The 20,260-nt window shown below is 47.6% G+C and overlaps 1 protein-coding gene across 7 annotated transcripts in view; it reads right to left on the bottom strand.

Moving 5' to 3' along the window:
* The window catches only part of hdlbpb (high density lipoprotein binding protein b), a 100,423-nt gene extending 80,514 nt beyond the window's left edge, over positions 1–19,909 (bottom strand). For 2 of the 7 annotated variants that reach the window (XM_041178857.1, XM_041178863.1), the window contains exons 1-4: positions 13,570–13,738; positions 4,710–4,791; positions 2,866–2,978; positions 1,377–1,525 (exon numbers count right to left, since the gene is read on the bottom strand). In XM_041178857.1, coding sequence (XP_041034791.1) covers positions 1,377–1,525; positions 2,866–2,941 — 225 coding nt within the window. In that variant the 5' untranslated portion in view covers positions 2,942–2,978; positions 4,710–4,791; positions 13,570–13,738. The other 5 variants (XM_041178858.1, XM_041178861.1, XM_041178859.1 and 2 more) reach the window with 5 other exon arrangements.
* Positions 19,910–20,260: the final 351 nt, after the last annotated feature.

Genomic DNA, 20,260 nt, shown 5'->3' with positions numbered 1-20,260 from the left:
GCTCCACCATTCAATAAGATCATGGCTGATCTGACTGTGGCCTTAACTCCACTTTCCTACCTGCCCCCTCCCAGCATTATTTGACTCCCTTGTCAATCAAAAATGTGTCTCACTCAGTCTTGACTCAACTTCTGCTATTTGCTGGGGAAGAGAATTCCAAACACTAACTACCCTCTGAGAGAAGAAATTCCTCCTCATCTCTGTCTTAAACGTGAGACCCCTTATTTTTAAACTTTGTCCCCTAATTCTAGACTCCCCCGTGAGAGGAAACATCCTCTCAGCATCTGTCCTTCATAACCCAAAGATCTTGGCGACACCAGAACAAATTGACAAATTAAATCTCAGATATTGCAACAACTTGCTTTTGTATAGCAAAACGCCACAAATTGTTTGTATCAAAAAACATGTCAAAGGAGGGATAATTACAAGTTTATTGAAAAGCATTGGTTTTGGAGGAGGGGCCAATGAAGAGGTAGAGGGATTAGGGGGAAAATTCCAGAGCACGGGGCCACCGCAATGGTGGGGCGAAAGCAGAGGAGGCATGAAGGAATGCACAGGAAGCCACAATCAAATAGTTTGGTGATGAGGAGTTGTAAAACTGGAGGAGGTTATCGATACAGGGAGGGACCAAACCCTGAGAGAGTTGAGCACGAGGATGAAAATTTTAAACTGGAGGCATTTGGGTACCAAAGAGCACAGGGGTGATGAATGAGATGAAGGATGAAGTGCGGGCAGTCACACTGAGCTGGACATTGACAAGTGGACCTAAAAGAGGCTGGTGTGGTCAGCTGTGTCTGCAGGAAGTCGAGGAGATTGATGCATCACGATTGTAGTTAAAGAGAACATTGCTTGTGGCCTTGGTTGGGACTGTTTTGGTGCTGCGCATATTAACATGCCCTTAAAGGTGTCAGCTGTGGCTCAGTGGGTAGCACACTCACCTCTTGAGTTGGGAGGTTGTGGCTTCAAGCCCTACTGCAGAGACTTGAGCACAGAAATCCAGAGTGACAATCCTAAATGCAGACATTAATCTGAGGCCCCATATGTCATCTCAGGTGGGCATAAAAGATCCCACGGCCACTACTGCAAAAGGAAGAAGGGAAGTTCTCCTCAGCGTCCTGCCCAATATTTACCCCTCAACCAACATCGAAACAAAAACATGACAATCCAGTCATTACCTCTAAGCTGTTTGTGGGATCTTGCTGTGCGCAAACTGGCTGCCGCATTTCCCACCATGCACCAGTTTAGAAAGTAGTTCTTTGGCTGGGAAGCACTTTGGGGCATCCCAAGGGTGTTAAAGATGGACAGAATCACAAATCTTTCTTAAATAGATTCCCGGATCAATTTTGTTATGTATTTACCACAGAGCATATGCATACCTGGGTGATTACAGAGGATTTGATTGGTCGGATTTTGCTCCATGCTCCAATTGGTTCACCGGACTTGTCCCCCGGCGCTCCCTTCTCAGGGAGTGGAGGGAAAGCCTCCAGGTAAGTGGGGATATAAGCTTCATCCTCAGGTACTCCACCTGCAAACACATAGGCAACAACAAGACAAAATACATGAATATTACAAATAAGCGCTACATTTAAAGGGTATGGTAAGTACAAGGGGGAGGGGGGAATATTACCTCTGTCCCCTCCCTCCACAATGTGAGCATAGCAAATAAAAGCTCCTACCTCACAATAGGCACTTGACGTTTCAATGTTTTGGTCCCTCCTCAATTAAGGTCACCACACAGGTCAAGAACTGAACCGCTGGGCAGTGGCTGCTTGTGGAATCCCACATCCTTCCCTGCCTTGGGCACCCCTGGTTGTGCCAAGGTTCCTCTGATCAGGGAGTGCACAAGAGCAGTGTGGGCTGGCCTCGTTCTCTCATCTTCACTGGCACGGTCTCTCCCTCCCTTCCGGAGACAAGGTGGGCAGTCGTGGGCCTTTCAGGGTCTCTTAACTGTGTCCCGACATTCTCCCCTTCTCTTCTGAAGGTGTTAAAGGGTACAACTGGAAAATTGCCAGAAGCCCTCTGTTAACTGGCTAACGTTCCACTCCAAGTGTGTGAGCCTAGACAATGCTATTCGACTGCAGAGGCATCACATTCAGACCCGAATCTGCCCTTATCTGACACCCATACTCGCATGCATGTTCCAGTGTTGATCACAGGAAAACAATGAGGAACAAGACGACCCCAGTAACCCCGTATCTCCCTCAGAATCCCACAGGGTGACCACAGCATCAGTTGAGAGCGGCTAACTCTCCACATCCTGGATGTGGAGCCAGGGCCTCCTGCTGTTCACTGGGTCAGCAGTTGCTCAGCAGGCATCAGAATCAGCAGGTTAGGGATGCAAATCTCCCTCCAGGACTTGAGCACAAAATCCAGTCTGACTCTCCAAGTGCAGTACTGAAGGAGCGCTGCACTGTAGGAGGTGCGGTCTTCCAGATGTGAAGCCAAACCAGGGCCCCACCTGTCCTCTTGGGTGGACATAAAAGACCCCAGGGCATTCAAAGAAGAGCAGGAGAACTCTTCCCAATGTCCAGGAATGAATATTTATCCCTCAACCAAAAAAGCCGATGATCTGGTCATTATCACGGTGGTGTTTGTGGGAGCTTGCTGTATGCAAATTGGCTACCACATTTCCTACATTACACTTCAGAAGTACTTTGTTGGTTGTAAAGCGCTTTGGGATGCCCTAAGGCTACGAAAGGTGCCTTTGTTAATAGGTGAAAGGGGCTGCAAGCAAAAATCTCCATGCTCAGGGGTTTGCTGTACCTGTCCATTCACAGTATCAAGGATGATGGTCATTTTAGCCCAGCCATCAACCTTTGCCATGGTCTTGCTAAATAGTGCAGCCACCTGCATGGCAACACCCACCTCTGGTCTCCTGGTCTCCTAAGCCGCTGCGATGCTCAGCAAAGCTCTCCGGTGTAAGCACAGCAACCGAGCTCATGGTTCCAAACCCAGATTTGACAGATTCCGATATTCCACTGAAACGACAATCAAAGATGGGGGCCATCAGCATCGGCTCACCAAGACTGCACCATCGGCGAGGGGTGGCAGCAACACCACCACACAGTGTCCCAGAGCCTTGGTGCCGAGAAGAGGAAAGGGCTCGGCTTTCACACATTGCACAGAAATGGGCCATTCGGCCCAACTCATCAATGCCAGTGTTTGTTCTCCACATGAGCTTCCTCCCACCCCTTCTTCATCTCACCCTATCAACACATCCTTCTATTCCTTTCTCACTTCTGTGTTTATCCATATTCCCATTAGACACAGCTACACTATTCGTCTCAACCACTCCCTGTAGGAGCGAGTTCCACATTCTCACCACTCTCTGGGTAAAGAAGTTTCTCCTGAATTCCTTACCGGATTTATTAGTGACTCTTATATTTGTGACTCCCAGTTTTGGGCTCCCCTCACAAGTGATAACAACTTCTCTACGTCTACTCAAAAACTCCATCAAGTTAAGGCTATTAGGTGAAAAGAACCTAGTCCGTTCTGCCTTTCCTGATAAGCATAACCTCTAGTTTTTAGTGTCATCTTTGCGAATCTTTTTTTTTTCCACACTTTCTCCAGTGCCTCTATATCCTTTCTTTAACATGGAGAGCAGAGCTGTACACAGTATCCCAAACATGGTCTAACCCAAGGGTCGATACAAGTTTGACGACTCTACTTTTCAATTCTACCCCTCTAGACATGTACCCCAGGGAACTGTTTAGCTCTTTAGCTCTTAATAACCTTTTTAAAGCCTATTGGTACCCCATGCAACTTTCCTGTTGTGATTAAGTTCCTCCTTTTTAAAAAAAATTTATCCTTTCACAAGGAATGGGCACCGCTGGCTAGGCCAGCATTTATAGCCCATCCCTGGTTATGACCGTGTTACCAGGGCTGTGTGCCAGTATTCACTGGCTAGTTATTGGGTACCTAAAGGCCTGCAGTTACAGAGTGGGCATTAGCAGGGTTCTGAGCATTAACTGTTCCACATGGTGGGTATTGAGGTTTATGCTCTTCAGAAGAATTCTGTATCTGCCAAAAGGACACTTTGTGAGGGATCATGGACGAGGAACACGATTGTTTACATGCTAACCCTTTAATGAGCAGCCCTATCCCAGCGATGGTTAAACCTTTGACCCATTTAATCAGCCACTGGACAGCTTGTTTCAACCTCCTGGTCAGCTTCTGAGCTTTCAACGCCAGCCTCATCTCAGTGGGTAACACATCCTCTGAGTCAGAAGGTCGTGGGTTCAAGCCCCACTCTGAAGGCTTGAGTCCATAATCTAGGCTGACACTCCAGGTGCAGTACTGAGGGAATGCTGCATTGTCAAAGCTGCTGATTTTCAGATGAGACGTTAAACCGAGAGACACGCCTGCCCTCTAAGAGGGTGCTAAAGATCCCATGATGCTATTCTAGGAAGAGCAGGGGAGTTCTCCGTGGCCAATACTTATCCCTCAATTAACATCATGACCAAAACAGATTATCTGGACATTACTGTTTTTGAGAGCTTGCTGTGAGCAAATTGGCTGCCACACTCCCTACACTGCAACAGTGACTGCCCTTCAAAATTACTTTGTTGGCTGTAAACTGCTTTGGGATGTCCTGAGATTGTGAAAGGCGCTGCCTAAATCTAAGCCTTCCCCTTCTTTCACTGTGTCACCTACCATTACCACACGGGCTTCAGTTTGCCCATATAGTCCACAGCACTAGCTAAACTCACCTGCAAAATGGTCTAAAGCCAGAAAAGTCCGTCCTGAACAAGGCTACCGGTGTCGCTTCAGTGTGACTTTATGTCTTTGGTCCTGAAGAGAAAAGAAAAGCAGATGGTTTTAGTATCAAAACTCTTCCTTGCCTTGCACACAGCTGTGTCTTATTTCATTCGTTCACGGGATGTGGGCTTCACTGGCTGGGCCAACATTTATTGCCCATCCCTAATTGCCCCTTGTGAATGTGGTGGCGCACTGCCTTCTCGAACTGCTGCAGTCCACGTGGTGTAGGTACACCCACAGCGCTGTTAGGGAAGGAGTTCCAGGATTTTGACCCAGCGACAGTGAAGGAATGGCCGATATATTTCCAAGTCAAGGATGGTGAGTGGCTTGGAGGGGAACTTCCAGGTGGTGGTGTTCCCATCTACCTGCTGCCCTTGTCCTTCTAGATGGTAGTGGTCGTGGGTTTGGAAGGTGCTGTCTAAGGAGCCTTGGCAAGTTGCTGCAGTGCATCTTGTAGATGGTACACACTGCTGCTACGGTGTGTCGGTGGTGGAAGGAGTGAATGTTGAAGGTGGTGAATGGTGTAGGTATAGTAAACGTTACTGCAGCATCAGGGTGAAAATCACACAAGTAAACTTCTCAGAAATCCACCAAGCTGCATCTATATAGTGCCCTTCTCGTAGTAGCAATATGCAGACATTGCTGAAGAGGAGTGAAATACCTGTGCTCTATTTTCACCTCAAAATCTTACAAATGTTACAAGAACAGGTTATGAGGTGTTGAGTGGCTGGTGAAGCTTCTAAGGAGTATACTCATGGCAAGGTTTTCTTCTGAAGGGATCATCCATTTGTCTCCACCAACTTATTCTGCTACAGCTCCTGCAGATGCCCAACAGCAGACCAGGGCCTGACTCAGTTGTTAAAAGTATGCATGGCATGGTTTGAAACCAGACAGGGTAAGGACATTGGAAGAGGAGCAGGCCATTCAGCCCCTCAAGTGTGCTCCACCATTCACTCAATTAGATTACAGTTGATCTTTACCTCAGCTTGTTTACCCACTGTATTGTTCACCTATCAAAGATTACCTTGAATTTTACAGCAAATTCGACCCATCTAGTCCATGCATCAGACAACCCTCCTCCCGCCCCCTCTTCACCTCACTCTATCGGCATATCTTTCTATTCCTTTCTCCCTCATGTGTGTATCCAGTTTCTCCTTAAGTATATCAATGATATTTGCTTCAACTACTCTGTGTGAAAGCGAGCCTATTGAACTCATGGGAGCAGGAGGCTTTTCAATTAAATCACGGCTGACCTGTAGCTTAACTCTATCTGACTGCCTTGGTTACCTAAAGAAAAAATCTATCGATCTCGGCTTGCATCTTGGAAGCTCTGGTTTTCTCTTCAGCAACTACAGCCTATGCGGAAGAGAGAATGCCAGATTTCTTCTATCTTTTGGTCCCAGATAGGAACTATGCTGATTGAAGCAGTTCATTCCAAGCAGCTGCACCTACAGCCACAAAGGAACAACATCTGGTCTCATGGGTGAGCAGATGAGGGTCAGACTCTGTCCTCCCTCCTCCTCTCGTCCTCACCGCCCCCAATTTCTGTCCACTGTGCTCTGCTGCAAAGTCTGGGGAACTGGATTAGCAGTTGAGAGGACAGGACTGGACATCGCCGCTCCAGCTCCCGACCTCCCCCACCCCCTCCACCCCATCATGGCGTGCTCATGCCGGCTGTCTCTGGTGAGCGTGAGGAAGAGCTGATCGGCTGAGGCGCTCAGTGACTGTGCGAAATGCACTTGTTCCCAAGAATCATCAGCATTCGAGAGAGAGCCATTAAATGGATGATAAAGAGAGCCACGCAGAGGCTACTAACCATGAATAATCTGGGTCACCCAAGGCTTTTATCAAGAAAATCTCATCCCAAAGCTCGCTCTGTCATACACTTATGACATCACGTGTGACAAGCGGGAGCATTATTGCATCATTCCGATTCCAGCTGTGTCTCTGTGACCTCATCAAGCTGAGCACCAGAGAGACTGGAGATGGAGGAGAAACAGAGGGAGAGAGGGACGGAAGGAGGGATGGAGGGAGGGAAAGAGTGAGCAAAGGGGGGGAAGAAACAAGGGAAGGAGCAAGGAAGCGAGGGAGGGAGCGACGGAACAAATGAGCAACAGCGGGAGGGAGGGAACGTGCGAGGGAGAACCAGAGGGAGTGAGAGATGGAGGGAGGGAATGAGCGAGGGAGGGTGTGAGGGAGGGAGGGTGCAAGGGAGGGAAAGAGGGTGCAAGGGAGGGAGCAACAGCAAATGCAGCACCAGGATAAGAGGCCATCATCTCAAGGCATTGGGAGCAGCAGACGACATTAAAGCTATTTAGCCAATTGCTTTTTAAAAGCACTGATCTGCTTACACACACATGCAGACACACATGCACAGACACGCTCATACATGCAGACAGGCAAACACCACACGTACGCACTTGCATACAAAGAGACACATACGTGGAAACACACACGTGGAGACACACACTGATGGAGACAGACAAATGCGAAACACGCAGGGAGCGTGAAGCAGACATGCTTAGAAACAGACACATGCGTGGACACACGGACACACGTGTGAGGAAACAGATTTGTGCAGAAACACACGTGCGTGGATAGACACACACAGGGGACACGTGAGCACACGTAATATGCAGTTCAATTAATGACATTTTTCCCAACCGGAAGGAAACCCATCAGATTATTAGAACCAGTGGGTTTTTCTGTTCAAAAGCTTCTCATTTTAGGCAAATCAATTTTGATTTCTTTATACAATATGTATTTTGATGGAATTCACCTTGAGTTCCAAAGCCTACGGCTACAGAAAGATCGATGATTGCTCAAAAGGTAGAATTGAATTAAACATTCTGTCCTATAGATTCAGTTTACCGACCTGAAGCCTGTCATTATAGCAGGACACTCCTCACCAGGTCAAACCGTGTGCACAAATGCTTTTTCAGGGCACTCCAGGGTTAAGGCATCTCTTTAAGTGCAATCTCTCGCCATTCCATCTGCATCCTGTCTTCTCACCAACAACTCTGCAAATTATCTTTTGTTTACGCGATCCTTCCAATCCTCGGGCACGAGTGTTGCTATGAGTAGTACTCGTGTCTCTGGGTCAGAGGGTTCAAGTGTGGGTTGAAGTACTCCCAAGACTTGAGTACAAAATCCAGACTGATGCTCCCCACGGTGCACTGTCAGTGGTGTTGCCTTTAGAATGAAATGTTAAACCGAGGCTTTGTCTGCTCTCTTGGGTGGACATACAAGATTCTATATTTCATTGGCGGAGTTCTCTGCCCCCATGTCCTGGGCCAATACTTAACCCTTAACCGATATTGCTAAAAGAACAGATTATTCTGCTATTTATCTCATTTCTGTTGGTGGGAGCTAGCTGTTTGCAAGCTAGCTGCTGTCTATCCTATATTACAGCACTGTGCAAAAGTGTATTATCTGTAAAAGCACTTGGGAACGATCTGGGGTTGCGAAAGGCGTTATATAAATGCAGGTCTTTCTGCCCTCTGCAGGTACATCTCGAGGAGGCTTGTAGACTCTCTGGAGACCGGATCTTTACCTTGCACTGCCTCTGAAGGTGGGGAATGCCCTCATTGAAAATCTCTGATGTAAAAGGGCTGAGGTGGGAGTTAGTGAGGGCTGTGAATGGGGAATTATGGAAAGTAATTCAAGAGGCACAGATGGGACCTGAGGTGGGACCTGTGCAATCCGTTTGAGGCCTGGAGATATCTTAATGTAGGGAATGTTTAACAGATGAATATATTTCTCCATGAAACCCATCAGGGTTTTAAATAAAGATGGTTCTGTTGGCACGCGAGTTAATCAAACATTTTTTTAAGAGGAAACCACTTGGTGAGTTTGGTCCTTGTTATAACACGAGAGAGATAGCTGCACTGGAACAGACTCCCATGTAATAATCAAGTGCTCACTCTTATCCACAATAAATCCATTTGCCACTCCGCTGCCTGACTCTGAAGGCATGTTTGACAAAAGAGAGCGTTCTTATTCCAAGGTCTCTTCATTTTTATTTTGCAAACGCAAACTGACAGCTTCCCAAAGGCTCGAGAAGAACACCCAGTGTGTATTCCCAACTGAGCCATACAGATGAAGAATTTACCTGAGTTCTATCCCCCGTCAGTACTGAGGTGATTGGTCTCACCGAGGGTACTCTTTCAAAGTAGAGCAGGGGAATTCTCGCCTAGTGTCCTGGCCAACATTTAACCCTCATCCGACGTCACTAAATAACAGATGATCCATCCATTATCACTTTGCTGTTTATGGCAGCTTGCTCTGTGCAAAATTGGCTGCTGTGTTTTCTACATTACAACTGCGACAACACTACGATGGTCAATGACATTACCATCACTGAATCCACCACTATCAACATCCTGGGGGTTACCATTGTCCAAGAACTGAACAGGACCAGCCATATAAATACCATGGCTACAAGAGCAGGTCAGAGGCTGGAAATCCTACAGAGAGCAACTCACCTCCTGATTCCCCCCAAAGCCTGTTCACCATCTACAAGGCACCAGTCAGGAGTGTAATGGAATACTCTCCACTTGCCTGGATGAGTGCAGCTCCCACAACTCTCAATAAGCTCAACACCATCCAAGACAAAGCAGCCCGCTTGATTGACACACATCCACCACCTTCAACATTCGCTCCCTCCTCCACCAGCGCACTGTGGCAGCAGTGTGTACCATCTATAAGATGCACTGCAGTAACTCACCTAGGCTCCTTCGACAGCACCTTCCAAACCCGTGACCTCCACCACCTAGAAGGACAAGGGCAGCAGAGGCATAGGAATCCCACAACCTGCAAGTTTCCCTCCAAGCCACTCACCCCTCTGACTTGGAGCTATATCACCATTCTTTCACTGTCACTAGGTCAAAATCTTGGGACTCCCTCCCTAACAGCACTGTGGGTGTACCTACACCACATGGACTACAGCAGTTCAAGAAGACGGCTCACCACCACCTTCTCAAGGGCAATTAGGGACGGGCGATAAATGATGGCCTTGCCAATGATGTCCACGTCCTGTGAATAGATGAAGAAAAACCTTGAGTGCTCCATTGGCTGTTAAGCACTTTAATCCTGAGGTTGTGATAGGTGCTAAATAAATGTAAGTTCTTTCTGAATACATAGGTTGGGGTGGGGGTGGAGAAACATGACCAGAATTTTCAAATCTTAACGGCTATCCATTAACCCCAACTGGAAGTATATGCGTGAAGGAAGGCTGGGGCTTGGCTGTAATGCCTTACTTGGTTAAAGGTACTACCTAGTGCTCACAATAACAGCTACTTGAGAGCCAGGTACCAAGCAGGAACCAACACGGTGTCTGTGGAGCATATTGCAGCAAGATGCCTATGTCCTCAGGAGGAACGGGGAAAAAGCTGGTTCAACATAAACAGCTTTGCAATTATCATTGCGCCTTTAACAGAGTGAAAACAGCCCAAGAAGCTTCACAGGAGCGTTAACAAACAAAATTTGACACTGAGCCTGGGGAAGCTGGATCCAAGTCATCACTTTTAAGGATGTGAGCAAGTTAGAGAGGAGGAGAAGTTTAGGCAGAGAATTCCAGAGCTTAGGGCAAAGAAAATGGGATGTTCTGACCTCTTGACCCGCACAACCATTGTTTAAAGACTGAAATACATTGTGCCAAGTTTACTAGGCTCACAATAATCCAATGACATGGATTAAAATTTACAAACAATTGGTTTACCACGGTTAAGGATTTTTACTGAGAATATCCGAAGCTTTCAGGAATTAATCATTCTTGGTGAGGAACAGGTGATACATCAGGTAGAATAAACACATTGCCTTTAGTCACTTCCTACTGGAACATTAGAATCATAGAACGACACAGCACAGAAAGAGGCCATTCGGCCCATCATGACTCTGCCGGCTCTCCCCTGCTCTTCCTGCACAGCTCCGCAATTCCTCCTTTTCAGTATTTACCCAATTCTCAGTTAAAAGTTATGATTGAATTGGCTTCCACCGTCAGGCGGCACATTCCAAACCACAACTCGCTGCGTAAAAATTCTCCAATTGCTGCCAATCTGTGCCCTCCGGTTACCAACCCTCCTGCCAATGGAAACCGTTTCTCCTGGTGTGAGCTATCAAAATACTTCGCCATTTTGAACACCTCCGTCAAATCTCCCCTTGACCTTCTCTGCTCTAAGAAGCTTCCCCTGTTCCTCCACATAACTGAAGTCCCTCATTCAACCCTATTTAACATCAGTTAGCGTGCCAATTCAATCGGTTGTGTTCTACATTACACCAGTGTCACCAGCGTCACATTACAAATTAATCCAGGACTGTGGACTACTGCACTGATCATCTGCTCTTGACGCACTGCCTCAAGCTCCCACCACCAGAGACACAGTTGAAAGCCAACGGCACTGCACCCTCGCATTTTACAGCTCTCACCCGACTTCACCAGGACGAACTCCACAGATGTGCCACTGAGAGCTTGGCCATGGATCAAACAGGCATGCTGCAAAAACGTTATCTGCCCATCGCTGTGCCACGGGTGGCACACACTGAGAGCCTCGGGTGTTGCGTTCCAACAAACCTCTGCGCGTATCACTAGTGCCCTCTCCCCCCCGCCCCCCTCCCTCCCCCCTGGGAAAGTCAGAACCACCAATAACAACAGCCACAAAACAACCCCTCCCCTCTGTAGAAATGTGGGAATATGTCTAATGACTCAGAGGAGCATTTTTCTCATTAAACCAATTGCTTCCCCAGAGACACAAAAGAACTCTGCATGTTATTTAAAAGCCAGAGTATGCAGCAAAGCCCTGAAATATTTGAGAGAGTGCTGGAGAGCCATCTCACTCGTGGCCAGACGTACAATGATCCTGTTGCCTCTGTGCCTCAGATGGCTCGTTCCTGTCTAGTGGTCACCAAGCCAAACAGACCACTCAAAGTTTAACGTAAGAAATAGGAGGAGTAGGCCATTCAGCCCCTCAAGCCTGCTACGCCATTCAATACGATCATGGCTGGGCTGGCTGTGACCTTAACTCAACTTTCCTGCCTGTCCCCCATAACCCTAGACTCCATTGTCGATCAAAAATCTGTCTAACTCAGCCTTGAATATATTCAGTGACCCAGCTTCCACTGCTCACTGGGGAAGAGAATTCCAAACACTAATGACCCTCTGAGAGAAGAAATTCCTCATCATCTCCGTCTTAAATGGAGGCTCCTTATTTTTAAACTGTGACCCCCGGCCCCAGCCCACCCCGGTTCTAGATTCCCCCATGAGAAGAAACATCCTTTCAGCATCTACCCTGCCAAGCCCCTCAGAATCTTATATGTTTCAATAAGATAAAGTTGGTGTTTCTGAGTTGCCTGATATCAGCAGTAGGGATATTGTAAATGGCCTTAATGCCAGGAGAGTGATTAAGACAGAGTATCTGCTCCTCATCACTATCTATTCAATCATGTTCCAGCATGAATCTTGGGGAAGAGAAACTGGAGAACATTTTTATTTTTAAAAAAAGAGCAATAGCCCAGGAAAGATGTTTACTATCTACCACTAGTGTGCAAACGGCTCTGCTGGCCAAAATGGATGTTCACGCAAAGCCTTTGGCTGGGATTTTCCGGTCCCGCCAGCAGTGGGAATCTTCATGGGCAGGTCGGGAAACTTTGGAAAGCAGCCAAAAGTCAATTGCCTGACAATGCCCACCACTGGTGGGACCAGAAAATCCCCCCAACCCTGTATCTCAAGCTGGAGACTGGAACACAAAGCGGTATAAGGGATGCTTCCATTGTACAGGAGTTAGTCAGACCCCATCTGGAATAAGTGTGCTCGGTTCTGGGCTCTGCACCTAAGGAAGGATATATCGGCCTTGGGTGGTGGTGCAGAGCGGATTCAGAAGAATGATTGCCAGGGTTTGGAGGGTTAAATGATGAAGATGGGTTTCACAAATTTGGCTTGTATTCCTTTGAAGAAGATTGAGGAGTGATCCGTGCAAAGATTTGATAGGGTACCTGGAGAGGAACTATTCTCACTGGTGGGGGAATCAAGACTGAGGTGGCCTGACCTTAAATTTAGAGCCCGGCCCGTTCAGGAGTGAAGTCAGGAAGCGCTTGCCATGGAAATCTGTAACTCTCTCCTCGATGCAATGAGTACAGATTCACAGGAACAGGGGGAGGCCATGCAGCCCCTTGAGCCTGTCCCTCCCATTCAATTAGCTCGTGGCTGATCTGTATCTTAACTGTGTCTATCTGCCATGGTTCTGTAACCCTTAATACCCCTTACCCAGCTAAAATCTATCAATTCCATTTTTGAAATTTTCAACTGACTCCCAGCATCCACAGCTTTTTGAGAGGCAGAGTTCCAGATTTCCATTCTTCTAGAAGGTTATGTGGGTAACATAGGTGGGATCGAGAGCATTGATGCCCACATTGTACAGCATGGCAGGTACAGCTTCGATGGAGCTGTATTGTAATATGTTCACATTTATATTACAGCATTCAACAAACTCAAATAGCTTTGCTAAATAACAGAGCTCCTTTAAGTGGCATCTTATTAAACAACTGCCACAGGAAAATTACATTGACTCCAGAGTAATAAACGTATTCGTCTAACTCAAAGAGCACCCAATTTAGTTTGATCTGCAGGTAAATACAAACTTTCGAGGCTATCTTCAAGTAAAACCTTTGACTAAAAATTAAATCCACAAATTGTTCACAGTAATAGGTTTTAACTTCACAAATCCGTATCAGCTCAGATTCCTTCAAGAGGTACCTCAATGGTATCGAGAAATTCATGATTTCGTTTCCAGGCCAGCATCACAATTTGCCACTTACTGTTTTAGCGATCTTTTCTCCTCTGTATAGAGCCTTAATCTTTAAACTTGAGATTGTCCAAAACTCTGCTGCCCCGTATCCTAATTTGTACCAAGTCACGTTCACCCATCATCACGATCCAGTGCTCACTGATCTACAACAGCTTCCAGTCCGGCAACAACTCAATCTTAAAATTCTCACCCTCGTTTCGAACCACACCGAGGCCTCCTCCCCTCTCTCTGTAACCTCCTCCAGCACACAGGGTGGAGGATGGGACCGACACGGTGCTGAGTCTTATAGGCGGCGTCACAGGAACAAAAACAGCCCTTTAAATATTTTAACCCCAGCTGCAAGATTCTGCGGTTTCGAAAGATTGAGCTCAGCATGTGCAGCTGGCACCACTCAGATAAGAACATGATCTGCAGTGCCACTGGCAAAGCATTGGGAGTATGTCAGAGGTTGGAGGCCCCTTGGGAGGAACTTGCATTTATACAGCACCTTTCACAACTTTAGGGCATCCCAAAGTGCTTCACAGCTATGAACTGCAGTAATTGTTGTAATCCCCTGAGATCAAATCTCTCCTGTTAAAGCTTCACAGAGCTGTACAGAAGTATAGTGCACCGACATAGACCAGTTGGGTTGAATGGCCTGTTTTTGCCCTGGACACTTCATGTAATACCAAGCCCTCACAGCAAAAATGAAAGGAGTTATAATTAAAAGGATTCCTACTTACTTTTTCAAATTTTCTCTGATCCCGGAGGTTTCGGTGATTTTGAGGGAGCAAACTAGGTTGAAGGATGCTGGGGGTGGGGGGGGGAGGGGTTGAACTAACATGGCTGGAGGCAGTGTGATGCCGCTCCCTCGGACCCTCATAGACCGCGAGGTGACTGTCTGACCCGTGCTGTCCAGGAGAGGCAATCCGAGCGAAATCCAGGATACCTCTCCACAGGAAGAGGGGGAAAGCGGAAAACCCACAACCCTCTGAAGCACTGCCACCCCCTCTCTGCCACTCAGCCTATCCTTACATACCGGGAAGCAGCCACTACTGATAGCAGAGGTTGAACTGCGCCCTGTCTTTTGAGATAAGAAGACACAGCAATGCAGGGAAATTACAAGTCTAAAATAAAAGAGGATACTCAATGACAAAATATTCTTTCCTCATGCTCAGTTGAATTGAAGCTCTCAAAATCGGTATAGGTTCCAGGCCTGATTCAGCAGCTGATGCTTTTAGTCTCGATGATTTCTCAAACCAGTTCCCTGCAGTGTATGCGCTAACACTATCATGTATATGAGATGTGAGACCATATATGATTAGAAGTGGCGTTCTGTAGCTGAGCTGGTGCAGTGCTTCAGCACACTGGCACTCCAGAATGCTGCAGCACAAGAGACGCAAGACATGGGTCTGTAACTACTGCCAAGGGGGACTCACCTCCAGCTTCCCCAAAGCCAGTCCACCATCTACAAGACACAAGTCGGGAGTGTGATGGAATACTCTCCACTTGCCTGGCTGAGTGCAGCTCCAACAACACCCAAGAAGCACAACACCATCCAGGACAAAGCAGCCCTCTGGATCCGCACCCCATCACCTTAAACATTCACTCCCTCCACCACCGACGCACAGTAGAAGCAGTGTGTACCATCTACAAGATGCACTGCAGGAACTCACCAAGGCTCCTTCATTAGCACCTCCCAAACCAGTGACCTCCATCACCTAAAAGGACCAGGGCAGCAGACGCATGGGAACACCACCACCTGCAAGATCCCCTCCAAAGAATACACCATCCTGACTTGGAAATATATCAGCTGTTCCTTCACTATTGCTGGATCAAAATCCTGGAACTCCCTCCCTAACAGCACTGTGGGTGTACCTACACCTCAGGGACTGCAGTGGTTCAAGAAGGCAGCTCACCACCACCTTCTCAAGGGACAACTAGGGATGGGCAATAAATGGCTGGTCTATCCAGCGACGTTCACATCTCGTGAAAGAATAAAAAAAACTTTCTGTCCTGGGGGATGGGATGAGCTGCAAGTGGACCCAAACAGTGTAATGCAAACAACTGTGACAAACACAACTCTCTAAACATTCAGCAGCTCTGGCAGCATCTGTGGAGAGAGAAACAGAGTCAATATCTCCGCTCTATGCCCTTTCATCTAATTTGGAACGCTAACTCTGTTTCCTTTGCCACAGATGCTGCCTGACCTGCTTGGCATTTCCAGCATTTTCTGTTTTTATTTCAGATCTCCAGCCTTCATTGTATTTTGCTTCTGTAGCAGCACAACACTCAAGCTTGGTTACATAGCTTCATTGTCAATGGATAGCCCCATTAATTAAAGGACCTTTGACCAAGAAATGTCTGTCGAGAATACTGAGCATAAACCTGCCTCTGGGCATAGGAAGGGATGAAAAATATCCCTTTAAGGTAGCAGTTGCCAATCATCTGCTTTTTGCACCACCAAACAACAAGGAAATCATAACAAGTCAGTGGTTTATTGTCAACCATGGCTTGATCAAAGAGGTCAGTTTTAAGGAGCAGTTTATAGGAGAGAAGGTAGGTGGAAAGACGGAGAGGTTTACAGGGATAATTCCAGGGTCTTAGGAGCTAGGCAGCTGAGGACATGAACACCAGTGGTAGAGTGATTAAAATCAGGGGTGCACAGTGTTGGAGGGGTGCTGTAGGGCTGCAGAAGATTAGTCAAAGATCATAGTGAGGCCGTGAGGGATTTGAACAGAAAGGGTGAAAGCTTTAAGTTTAAACTGTTCCTGCATCAAGAGCCAAAGTAGGCCAGCGAGCACAGAGGTGTTGGGTGAACAGAACTCAGTGCATGATAGGATCCGGGGTGGGTAAGAGGCCAGCCAGGAGTGTATTGAAATAGTCTGGGAGTAAGAATGGCACGGGAGAGATAGGCAGAAATGGGTGATACTACTGAGGTGGAAGAAGATGGTCTTTGCTGATGGAGAGGATATGGGGTTTAAATCTCAGCTCAGTGTCAAACACATCTGAGGTTACTAACAGTCTGGTCCAGCCTCAGACAGTGACAAGCATCTCAGTTAATTCCTTCTGGTTACTTGAGTACACAGCACTGAAGTTATGCAGTCATCTGGAAGCCATGTCACACTCAAGCCCTGACCATCTCATTTAGGTGGACATTAAAGATCCTGAGACATTTTTTAAAGAAGACTGGGAGATTCCTCGGAGCCTGCTGATATTCTGGATGCACCTCATTGCTAATTGTGGGATCTTGCTATGTACATTGGCCTGCATAACAACAGTGGCTGCACTTTGAAGTAATAGAGTGTATTTAAAGCAAGTTGGAACTAAGAGATAAGACTTGTATGAACACAACGGTCTCCCTTGTATCCGAGCAGCCAAAAATGTTTTAAAGTAGTGAGTAGTGATCTGGAATGCGCTGCCTGAATACAAGAGAACAAGCATAAGGAACAGGAGTAGGCCATTCAACCCCTTGAGCCTGTTCCACCATTCGATAAGATCATAGCTGATCTGATTGTGGCCTTAATGCCACTTTCCTGCCTGCCCCCATAACTCTTGACTCCCTTGTCATTCAAAAATCTGTCGAACTCAGCCTTGAATATATTCGCTGACCCAGCCTCCACTGCTCTTCTCCGGGGAAGAGAATTTCACAGACAAACGACCCTCTGAGAGAAAAAAACTTCTCCTCCTCTCCGTCTTAAATGGGTGACCCCTTTTTTTTAAACTATGTCCCCTAGTTCTAGTCTCCCTCATAAGGAGAAACATCCTCTCAGCATCCACCCTGTCAAGCTCCCTCAGAATCTTATATGTTTCAATAAGATCACCTCTCATTCTTCTAAACTCCAATGAGTACAGAGTCAACCTGCTCAACCTTTCTTCATAAGAAAAGCCCCTCATGCCAGGAATCAGTCGAGTGAGCCTTCTCTGAACTACTTCCAATGCAATTCTATCCTTTCTTCAGTAAGGGAGTAAAAACTGTACCCAGTACTTCAGATGATGTCTCACTAAGGCCCTCCTGTACAGCTGTAGCAACATTTCCTTACTTTTGTACACAATTCCCCTTGCAATAAACACCAAAAGGGCAGTGAAAGCAGGTTCGATAATAACTTTCAAAAGGGATTTGGATAAATACTTGAAAAGGAAAAACAATTGCAGCGCCATGGCTCTTTCAAAGAGCCAGCATAGACAAGATGGACTGAATGGTCTCCTTTTGTGCTGTATGAATCTATGAATGCCTTCAGTCAAGTCTGTTGTTACCAGTTTAATTATTTCTCCCTTGTCTTTTGTCCTTCCCTTAAAAAGTAAACCACAGACCTAACCTCTGCCAACGACACTCTATCATTACCTCCCTCACTACAATAGCACAAGTGGTACAGAAATGACTGAGGATCCCCTTGTTTGCTTCCTAACTCCCTGCCATGCAGATAAATGCTCCCAGCTCACTGCTCCCAACTGGGGACTGGGTCAGTGTGGTCCATCAGGAGCTCTGGTGTGCAACACCAGGAGCTGGAGCCGGTACAAAATGATTCGGGATGCTCCTGGATTGATCCTGGAGCCTCACAAAGTACAGGGACCACGCCGAAGGGATGCAGCAAAGCGACATCCCGGCACTCAGCAGCACTCTGCCTTCACCGCCATCACCTTCGGAAATTGGTTTGGAAATTTTCTCCCCCCTCCCCCTCACCACCCCCCCACCCCCCCACCCCCCCACCACCCCCCCCCCCACCACCCCTACCACCCCCCCCCACCCAGACACCCTCCCCCCAAACCCCCCCACCCAGCCACCCTCCCCCCAAACCCCCCCCACCCAGCCACCCTCCCCCCACCCCCACCCAGCCACCCTCCCCCCAACCCCCACCCCTCTCCCCCACACCCCCACCCCTCTCCCTCCCCTCTCCCTCCCCACCCCGCCCCTCTCCCCCCCCCCCATCTCTCATTTTCTCCTCATCTCTGTCTTAAATGGGAGACCCCTTTTTTTTGAACTGTGTCCCCTAGTTCTAGTCTCTCCCAAAAGGGGAAACATCTTTCCAGCACCCACCCTGTCAAGTCCCCTCAAGATTCAATAAGGCCACCTCTCATTCTCCTAAACTCCAATGGATACAACCTATCCACCCTTTCCTCATAAGATAAACCCTCCTCATCCCAGGAAATCTGTTGGGTGAACCTTCTCAGGGCTGCTTCTAATGCAATTATGTCCTTCTTTAAATAAGGAGACCAAAACTGTACACAGTATTCCAGATAGGACCTCGCCAATGTCCTGTCGGAGGTGCTGCCTTTCGGCTGAGATGTTAAACCGAGGCCCCGTCTGCCTTCTCCAGTGTCTCGAAATTTACCCCTCAACCAACGTCAGAAAAACAGATCATGGATCATTCATCACAACACTGTTTGTGGGAGCTTGCTGCGCGCAAATTGGCTGCCACATTTCCTACAATACAACAGAGACTACAACTTCAGAAAGTACATCGGCGGCTGCGAAGCTCTTTGGGAAATGCCCCGTGGTTCGGGAAAAGGCACGGCCTCGAAACAGTCCCATCTGCAGCCGCCACCGGGGAGGTGGCACAGTCTTGGCTGGCACCGATGGCTATTTGTTAACCAGGTTACATTCCACCTGTGGGCTAACTGCGCCTGGGACAGGACCACAATATTAATTGCACACTGCACCAGAGTCAACCGAGAAGACACCCCCAAAACCGATCACAAATTCAATACATTTATATATATCAAAGCAACATTTTTTTTAAAAAATCCATGTTTAATTTGCACATCATCAACATTCATGCAGCTGCCTTTGCAACCAGAAAGTTTATCATTGGGATCTTATTTTGCTGCAGCTGCTGTTTTTGCAGCTGGAGGGAGGAATCTGTCCCTCCTGCTGCAGAGCTGATTTGGGGGAGGAATATCCCCCCGGGGTCGATGCCCTTCCCCTCCCCAGGGCCCAGCGCTCAGGCTCCGGGGGAGAAAATCACTCGAGGTCCGCTGATCCAAAGAAAAATAAATTTCATACCCCACCTTAAAATGAAGCACGGGGCAGACCTCCAGCCCGCCACCAAATGTGTGGGGCTTCTAGTTAGTGGTTAACTAGCACTTAACTAGCAGGTGATCTGGTTATCCAGTTTAATTCATTGACATCTTTCCTCCTCCCTCCGCCCCCTCACTTCAAAGGGGAAATGTCAGGCGCCAGGTTTTAACCCCGACTGGTTATGCTAGTTGTCACTAGTTAAGGTGTTAACTAGCGCCCCCTCGGTTCAACTCACCGACCGCCTCGAGCTGGAATAAACATGAACCGCGCGAGCCCGATCCCTCCGCCCCGCCGTGAGCCGCCGGCACGCACCACACAGCCCCTCCTCCCTGCGTCATCGCGTACAGCCGCTCGACGCACACGCCCCTCCTCCCCACGCCCCCTCTGCGTGTATCCGTGCGCGTAGTGGCGGGGGAAGGGCAGGGGGAGGGGACTCCTCAAGAGTCCATCAACAGGATGCATGTAGCTGGAGACGGAAAACCCCAGCCAGCCTTTCTGTGGAGCGACTGGCCTGGAGTCTCCAGGAATTTAATATATGTTTAAAATATTTTTACTATTTTAATTCTTTAAACCCCTCAGGATTGGCCTGGAATCTCTAGGAATTGAATATGTTTTTTAAATTATTTTTACTATTTTAATTCTTTAAAACTCTTCAGGACTAGTCTGGAATCTCCAGCAATTGAATCTATTTTTTAAATATTTT

The sequence above is a fragment of the Carcharodon carcharias genome, chromosome 33 (genome assembly GCF_017639515.1).
Source record: "Carcharodon carcharias isolate sCarCar2 chromosome 33, sCarCar2.pri, whole genome shotgun sequence".
NCBI lineage: Eukaryota > Metazoa > Chordata > Chondrichthyes > Lamniformes > Lamnidae > Carcharodon > Carcharodon carcharias.
This window is presented reverse-complemented; position numbering and strand designations above follow the sequence as displayed.